Source organism: Salvelinus namaycush, unplaced genomic scaffold (genome assembly GCF_016432855.1).
Source record: "Salvelinus namaycush isolate Seneca unplaced genomic scaffold, SaNama_1.0 Scaffold109, whole genome shotgun sequence".
Classification (NCBI taxonomy): Eukaryota; Metazoa; Chordata; class Actinopteri; order Salmoniformes; family Salmonidae; genus Salvelinus; species Salvelinus namaycush.
Genome location: NW_024057775.1, coordinates 2,171 through 11,290, shown reverse-complemented (window position 1 = coordinate 11,290; position 9,120 = coordinate 2,171). Strand labels below are relative to the sequence as shown.

The following is a 9,120-nucleotide window of genomic DNA, read 5'->3' as shown; positions in this document are numbered from 1 at the left end:
GAAAAACACCAAAAGAAATATGCCCTGGGTCCCTGCTCATCTGCGTGAACATGCCTTAGGCATGCTGCAAGGAGGCATGAGGACTGCAGATGTGGCCAGGGAAATAAATTGCAATGTCCGTACTGTGAGCGCCTAAGACAGCGCTACAGGGAGACAGGACGGACAGCTGATCGTCTTCGCAGTGGCAGACCACGTGAAACAACACCTGCACCGGATCGGTACATCCGAACATCACACCTGCGGGACAGGTACAGGATGGCAACAACAATTGCCCGAGTTACACCAGGAATGTACAATCCCTCTATCAGCGCTCAGACTGTCCGGAATAGGCTGAGAGAGGCTGGACTGAGGGCTTGTTGTAAGGCAGGTCCTCACCCGACATCACCGTCAACAATGTCGCCTATGGGCATAAACCCATCGTCACTGGACCAGACAGGACTGGCAAAAAGTGCTCTCACTGACGAGTCGCGGTTTTGTCTCACCAGGAGTGATGGTCGGATTCGCTTCATCGTCGAAGGGATGAGCGTTACACCGAGACCTGTACTCTGGAGCAGGATCGATTTGGTGGTGGAATGTCCATCATGGTCTGGGGCGGTGTGTCACAGCATCATCAGACTGAGCTTGTTGTCATTGCAGGCAATCTCAACGCTGTGCGTTACAGGGAAGACATCCTCCTCCCTCATGTGGTACCCTTCCTGCAGGCTCATCCTGACATGACCCTCCAGCAGGACAATGCCACCAGCCATACTGCTCCTTCTGTGCGTGATTTCCTGCAAGACAGGAATGTTAGTGTTCTGCCATGGCCAGCGAAGAGCCCGGATCTCAATCCCATTGCGCACGTCTGGGACCTGTTGGATCGGAGGGTGAGAGCTAGGGCCATTCCCCCCAGAAATGTCCAGGAACTTGCAGGTGCCTTGGTGGAAGAGTGGGGTAACATCTCACAGCAAGAACTGTCAAATCTGGTGAAGTCCATGAGGAGATGCACTGCAGTACTTAATGCAGCTGGTGGCCACACCAGATACTGAATTCTACTTTTGAATTTGACCCCCCCTTTGTTCAGGGACACATTTCTGTTAGTCACAAGTCTGTGGAACTTGTTCAGTTTGTCTCATTTGTTGAATCTTAGGTTCATACAAATATTTACACATGTTAAGTTTATTGAAAATAAACGCAGTTGACAGTGAGAGGACGTTTCTTTTTTTGCTGAGTTTACAATTACCATTTTCTATTACAGAGTCTGTGATCATTTTCATTTCATTAAATCATCAGTGGGCCAACAATGCAAATGTAAACAATGGAGCAAATGCAGAACATCCAAATATCACTTGATTATCTGTAGTGCTGGAGGAATGACACAGCCAGATAAACACACACAGTCAGAGTTTAAAAAAGGACCATTTAAACACATGGAATCTGATCTACTCTATATTCAAACAGACAGACTCCATATTCACATACAAATATATGTTTAAGACTACTTTGTACAATTCAATTTCATATGGTATAAACAAGTAAACACATTCTCAGTCAACAATATAAGACAATTGGAGCACTGTATATGTTCTCTGATGAATTTTAAGTCAATGTGATGTGAAACATGAGTTTACACACGAGGAGAAGTAATTATTCTCCCGTGTGGATTCTCACATGACGTTTAAGTGACCGTGATGAGTAATATGTCTTCCCACAGTCTGAGCATTTGCAAGGGTTCTCCCCTGTGTGCAGTCTCATGTGTTCTTTCAGCTTTCCTGAATGGTTAAAACGCTTTCCGCAGTGGGAGCAGCGGTAAGGCTTTTCCCCTGTGTGTATTCGCTTATGAGCGTTCAGGTTTCCTGACTCTCTAAAACTCTTTCCACAATGGGAGCAGTGGTAAGGCTTCTCCCCTGTGTGTATTCGCTCATGAGATTTCATGTTTCCTAACTTGTTCAAACTCTTTCCACACTGGGCGCAATGGTGTGGCTTCGCTCCTGTGTGTATCCTCTCATGTCTTTTCAGGCTTCCTAATCTGGTAAACCTAGTTCCACACTGGGAGCAGTGGTAAGGCAACTCCCCTGTGTGTATTCGCTCATGAGCTTTCAGGCTTCCTAACTGGTTAAAACTCTTTCCACATTGGGAGCAGAGGTGTCGTCTTGCTGGTTTGGACATCTTTGGTTCCTCGAAGTTTGGTTTTCCTCCTGCCAAAGACAGTGTTTATTTAAAGAGAGACCTGAATGAAACCTCTTCATGATAATGCTGCCTTGTATGAGGTGTCATGACCGTACCGATTATCTCTCACCCCCAACTTAGGAGAGATCTAGGGGTATGAAGATGTGGGGGGTTTTTGACCCCTCACGCCCATTGTAAATCTTAGGCAACAGACAAAATTCTTTTGTCCTCTCACTATGGAGAACCGGCCTCAGAACATTAAACATGGAATAAATGGACTTTGGAACAATGGTTTCCGTCAGCCACAATGGTGGTAATGACGATAGATGGAATATGAAAATTAATGTCATTTTTGTTTTGTTATTAAAGGTTAAAGGACGAAGTCATTATGAAAACATTGTAACTTTAAGAGTTTTCCTAGTATATGCTTGATGTTTATACATTGTGCGTTGTGTGAAAAATGTTCAAATCAAAGAGAATGTTTTGGTAAAGATGAAATGTGAAGTTAGTTGTCTAAAATTGGATTTGAGAAAAATCTAGACCTTGCCTCATAACTTCGTAAGCCCAGAGAATTGCCTTAAAAGCGGTTACGCCCACGTCTGACCCGAGGGTATAAGACATGTGAGTTAAGAATTAACATATCAGGCTAAGTGACCCGAGCTGCAGCAAAGGTCTGAGTAGTCAACGAACCCAAAACACAACACGAGGTTGAAGACAAAGGAATCCTTTTCTACTCATGCTATGGATGAATAGCTGCGTCTAAGCGGGTGAATTCAAGCCGGACCACCCGGTCTCCACCCACCATCGAATCGTGGTATCTACACTGTTTTCATTCCTACGCTGTGAGCCCTGAGTTACAGGGCTGGCTGTCCTCAGAAGAACCCTTTCAGAACAAGGGTGAGGAATCAGACCACTAAGCAAAAAGGACACTGACATCGTGAGGACAACCAGAGAGTTGCACCAGAGAAGTGCGTCATTTCTTGAAGCCTAAAAGCCCACGCAGAGAGACCCACAGCGGAGACCTTCAACACGTAATTACATCATTATATTCTGACCCATAAGAGCGGCAGTTCGGGGCAAGGTTAGGGTTAAAATAAGCATAGCTGACAAATGCACCCAAATGTATATTTCTCTCGTGTACTTTCTCTTTTTCTCTCTTTTAAATCCCCATTTTGTGTAACACGCGTCAGAGTGTGTTGGCCCGTTGTACTAAGTTCTAATCAACAGCCTAGACTGTGTTTTTGTGTATGCGTACCTTTTATTATCATTTTAGCTTTCTAGTAAATAAATAATCAACTAAAATTGGTGTGGTTACAAACTCATTGGTGGGACTCGGGTTTGTGCAGATTCCCGGATTATGCGACGTTCAGAATGAGACTGTAGAGGAAATTGATTAATTAGCTTTGAGGTAATTTGTGAAATAGAAACTCAATAAAACTAATTTTCCCATGGTGCCCAGGTTAATGAGTTAATAATTGTCTGATTCATTTAATCACGCAATTATAAACCGTTAATCATTCGATGAGCAGCAGTCGTCACATTAACTAATACAACGTCACGACATATTGGCACCCCGTGGGAGGCATCAAAGATAAAACTATGGCTGCACTTTGGGTTAATTCCATACCAATTGTGTAGCAAGATACATATATACCATTAACTTCTCTTATCTACGGATACCGGATGCGGGTTTGAATTCGACAACATACGGTGATCGCCACAAATAGTCATATTAAACATTCCTGAAAATACAAGTGTCTCACATGCTTCAAAAGCCTAGAATCTTGCTAATCCAACTGCGTTGTCAGATTTAAAAAAGGATTTACTGCGAAAGAATACGATGTGATTATCTGAGCACAGAGCCCCATACCAAACTACTTTTTCAACCAACACAGGCGTAACAAAATCACAGATAGCAATGAAATAAATTGTTTACCTTTGAAGATCTTGCTCTGTTTGCAATCCCAAGGCTCATTGTTACACAATGAATGGTCTTTTGTTCGGTTAAATCCATTTTTATAGCCTAACACGAAACATTTTGTGAACGCTTATCTCGTTGAATTTCGTGTCATTCAATTTTCGACTAAACATTCGACGTAAATACACAGACTAAACCTGACTTTATCCAGTCATGTTTGGTTTCCTTGCAATCAACTGTTTGTTTGTAACACAACCAAACTTGATGGGTCATTTCGCGGGACGTGTTGACCCGAAAAAAACCGATTGGAAGACAACAAGTAATGACCTCATTGTGCACCAATTATATGACCGCTGTTTCGTTGATTGACTGTATTTTAACCCAATGACCACCGATCGTCTTGAAATCTAGCTGGGTAGATAGCCAATGAGCAGAGGTAAACGGCAATATCTAATGTTTGTGTTTTGGAAGACCAACCCATGTAGTAAACTCCGGCGTAAAGATCGTCATTCGCCATTGAAGTTTCATACTGGAAGTAGCCAAACTCATTACGCACAGCACTGTTTCGGTAACAAGCATCTTCAGATGTTTATATATCGAAAATCATGGCGAATAAATCAGGGAAAGCGAAATCTAAGACTAGATATATGAATGTAGACAGAATTATAGAGGAAATTAATCGTGAAAGTGAAACATATGCTTTTGGAAGACGACTCAGTTAGCGACCATGACTCAAATGGAAGCATATTTTTTGAATGGAGAGGACATTGTTTTGGACTGGTAAGTTCTTCTCATGCTAATGCCGTTGTTTGAAATTAATAATATAAAATATTATTTGTGATTGTTTTTACATTTTATTTGCAATATATAAAAATGTAATGAAATGTGTAAAGTACACATTGGCTATACTTCCTCCAGCGCATGCTTCCTCAACTCAGTCTACATATTATGGATTAGAGGGAGCATGGTCGAGATGCGTGTGTCTGCCGCCAACGTGTCCATCCCCAACGTGTGTCCATCCCCCTCTGAAGCTGGTTCATCCAGAGCCATCTAGAGGTAAACTGTTCATATTTACTCTTGAGGGCTATATAAATTGATTTGATTTGATAGAGGACTGAGGGTCTTCCAAATATTGAAAGTGTGTAAATAGTTACCCATGTTATTTTGTAAATGGATATATATTTTTTCCCTTTTTTTTCTCTTCTTTTTTTTCTCCCTCCATTTTTTGGGGGGGGGGGGGGGGGGTGTTAGAATACCATTTTGGTATTTTGTATATAGTCATTTGTTTCAAAATGTATACCTTCACCAATTTGGCCACTTGGGTACATTTGGGCTACTTGTGTGGGAAAAACACCTGGGTGACTTCATGATAAATGTCATGTAGCACACTCATTTTGGAAGTTATCATTCTGAAACTTTGCACAAGTACTGTTGCCTTATGTTTTCACTGAAATTGTCCCCATATTCATATCTGAATGTTTGTTTTATCTTGTTCATTTTAAAGATGATGATACAACAATTAAAAAGAAAAAAATTATGTTTTTTTCATTGTATTATCTAAACCAGATCTATTGTGTTATATTCTCCAACATTCAATTCACATTTACACAAACTTCAGAGTGTTTTCTTTCAAATGGTACCAAGAATATGCATATCCTTGCTCCTGGGCCTGAGCAAGAGGCAGTTAGATTTGGGTATGTCTTCAGGCGGAAATTGAAAGGGGGGGGGGGGGGGGGTTAGCTGTAAGATTAATAGCTATAGGCAGGACTGGTGCTGGGAGAAGCGTGTGTGTGTCGTTCCATTTCACCCAGATACTGGTCGGGAGAGAACCACCCCTGTGGTACAGTCTGACGAAATGCCAGTGTGTCGGAGGGTCTACTGAATGCTACGAGCTAGGGCATATGTACCAGCCGATGTAGACATTCTGAGAATAATACTAGTGGCCCAACTAGTAGGTCGCTTTCAGGAGTGATCTGACTCGGTCATAAGCAATTCCTAGAGCATGAGCCAGCCATTACGGAAATTTGAGTAGATATATTCGTTTGACCGAAGCGAAGCCATTATCTTTCTACCTCTCGCATTTGGTCACGTGAAGAGTTTAAGGGTTGAACGTGAGACGTCACCTAGTAAACCCGTTCCCTTGTTGGGGGGAACTTCCCTTGCGGCGCGAAGTGGAAACCCCGCGCAAGAAAAGCTAAGCATTGCCCCAGATGCTAAGCTAACAAAGGGGAGCAGCCATTTTTGTTTTCCCCTTTGTTCATAGTGAATTCCCGCGCCGGGTGGGAATCATGTGAGATCTCAGCTTGCGCTATCAGTAACCTCTGGCGAAGAATCGGCAGTCATTTTTCATTAAATAATTCAGGTTACGCTGTAGGATATCAATCCAATCTCAACTGATTGGATATCATTGTCTCATTCAATTTAATACATACATTAAATTGATACACTACCTTTCCAGGTTGGTTATTGGAATAATACACAAACTAATGTCTTCTAACCAATGAGACATAGTTAAACTTTTCAACGTTAACCTGTTTGGGCTGCAGGGGCAGTATTGAGTAACCAGATAAAAGGTGCCCATTTCAAACGGCCTCGTACTCAATTCTTGCTCGTACAATATGCATATTATTATTACTATTGGATAGAAAATACTCTCTAGTTTCTAAAACCGTTTGAATTATATCTGTGAGTCAAACAGAACTCATTTGGCACAAACTTCCTGACCAGGAAGTGGAAAGTCTGAAATCGAGGCTCTGTTCTTCTTCCTGCCTATAAATGGGCATGATACGTATGAGTATACATGCACTTCATAGACCTTCCCCTGGATGTCAAGAGGCGGTGAGAGAAGAAATTTAGTGTTTATCTTGGTCTGAAGTGGAATACAAGCTCTTTGTATGACGTGTCCCCCATTTCCGGTTTTCTGGAGAGCACGAGGTGGTACCTGGATTTGCCTTCTGTTTAGCTGCCGTTATAGGCGACTACTATCTCCGGCTTTGATTTTATTTGATACATGTGACCATATCATCGTAAAGTATGTTTTTTCAATATAGTTTAATCAGATTATTGAAATTTTTTCGGGAGTTTTGCCGTGTTCCGTTCTCTGACTTTGTTGACGATGGAGAGATCCGTGCCACTTGGCTAGTGTGCTTGCTAATTCAAGAGGGAAAATGGACGTTCTAAATCCAAACAACGATTGTTCTGGACAAAGGACCCATTGTCCAACATTCTGATGGAAGATCAGCAAAAGTAAGAAACATTTTATGATGCTATTTCATATATCTGTCGTAGATGTGAACTAGTCGTCGGCGCCCAAGTTTTGGGTACTCTCTCGCTATACCGAAGCTGGATGTCGTAATAAAGTTATTTTTTAGAATTCTAACACGGCGATTTCATTAAGAACTAATGGATCTATCATTTCCTATACAACATGTATTTTTTAGTTATGTTTATGAATAGCTATTTGGTCAGAATATGTGTGTCAGAAAAAGTGTCAGAAAAATATCCGGACGTTGTGGGAAATAGTAGCTACGTTAGCACATTGTATAACCACTGATTTCAGCTCTAAATATGCACATTTTCGAACAAAACATAAGTGTATGTATAACCTGATGTTATAGGACTGTCATCTGATGAAGAATATCAAGGTTAGTCAAAAATTATATATCTTTTACTGGTTTGTCACGATCGCTAACTTTTACTGCTGGGAAATGGCTTGTATTTTTGGCTATTGTGGTAAGCTAATATAACGCTATATTGTGTTTTCGCTGTAAAACACTTAATAAATCGGAAATATTGGCTGGAATCACAAGATGCCTGTCTTTCATTTGCTGTACACTATGTATTTTTCAGAAATGTTTTATGATGAGTAATTAGGTATTTGACGTTGGTGTCTGTAATTATTATGGCTGCTTTCGGTGCAATTTCTGATTGTAGCTGCAATGTAAACTATGATTTATACCTGAAATATGCACATTTTTCGAACAATACATAGATTTATTGTATAACATGTTATAAGACTGTCATCTGATGAAGTTGTTTGTTGGTTAGTTTGGTTGGTTCTTGGTTAGTTAGGTTGGCTTTGTGCATGCTACCTGTGCTGTGAAAAATGTCTGTCCTTTTTTGTATTTGGTGGTGAGCTAACATAAATATACGTGCTGTTTTCGCTGTAAAACATTTTAAAAATCGGACATGTTGGCTGGATTCACAAGATGTGTACCTTTCATTTGCTGTATTGGACTTGTTAATGTGTGAAAGTTAAATATAAAGAAATATATATCTTTTGAATTTCACGCCCTGCACTTGAAGTGGCTGTTGTCATAAGTGTACCGACGCCGGGCTGCAGCCATAAGAAGTTAATGAAGCAATACAGACAACATTGAAGTGTCTGGAGTTTAGTTTGTGTGTTCTAGAGTCTTGTAAAGAAAGGGGGGGTTGACTGGGACAGACAATGTAACATCCATAATATTTTGAGAAAATGTTTATGTAAAACATGCACCTTACATCAGATCATCTTGAAACTTTCTCTCTAAAGCTAACTTTCATCAAGGTCTTATATGGTCTATTGGTTTCTCTCTTTTCATTGGCAGAATCCTTTTTCAGTGTTATATTCATAACATCCATATCCACCAGTCTATCTTCCTGTCAACTAACAGAACTCTGCTGGTTGTCCTGGTAACAGATACCAGTCTATCTTCATGTCAACAGAACTCTGCTGGTTGTCCTGGTAACAGATACCAGTGGGCAGATCTATTGTATTTGTTCAAACTAAACTACAGCACTTACTTTGATGAGTCAAATCTGATCCTTTCTTCTCTTCTCCTCCTCTCACAGTTCCACTCAGCCCCGTTGTTTTCCTGCAGTCCACCAGCAGCACAGACAACCTCTTCATACCCAGCAGTAAGGCGCTACCGGGAGAGGCATGACACAGGGACTCCGGGAGGGAGGAAGGGCTAGCGTTGTCCTGGTAACCATAAAGAGGGGACACAGACACATATCATTATGGATGCTGATGTCACTGTTGTCATGAAATGTTTTACAGAAACCCAGCCCAGACCCAG

General features: G+C 41.3%; 1 protein-coding gene across 1 annotated transcript; it reads right to left on the bottom strand.

Annotated features, from left to right (window-relative positions):
- Window positions 1-1,523: 1,523 nt before the first annotated feature.
- LOC120035684 (zinc finger protein 32-like) lies at window positions 1,524-8,883 on the bottom strand. Its single transcript, XM_038982247.1, has 2 exons — window positions 8,846-8,883; window positions 1,524-2,174 (listed from the first exon to the last, which is right to left on the bottom strand). The coding sequence occupies exon 2, from the start codon at window positions 2,143-2,145 to the stop codon at window positions 1,624-1,626; it is 522 nt and encodes a 173-aa protein (XP_038838175.1). The 5' UTR covers window positions 2,146-2,174; window positions 8,846-8,883; the 3' UTR covers window positions 1,524-1,623.
- Between the last annotated feature and the right edge of the window lie 237 nt (window positions 8,884-9,120).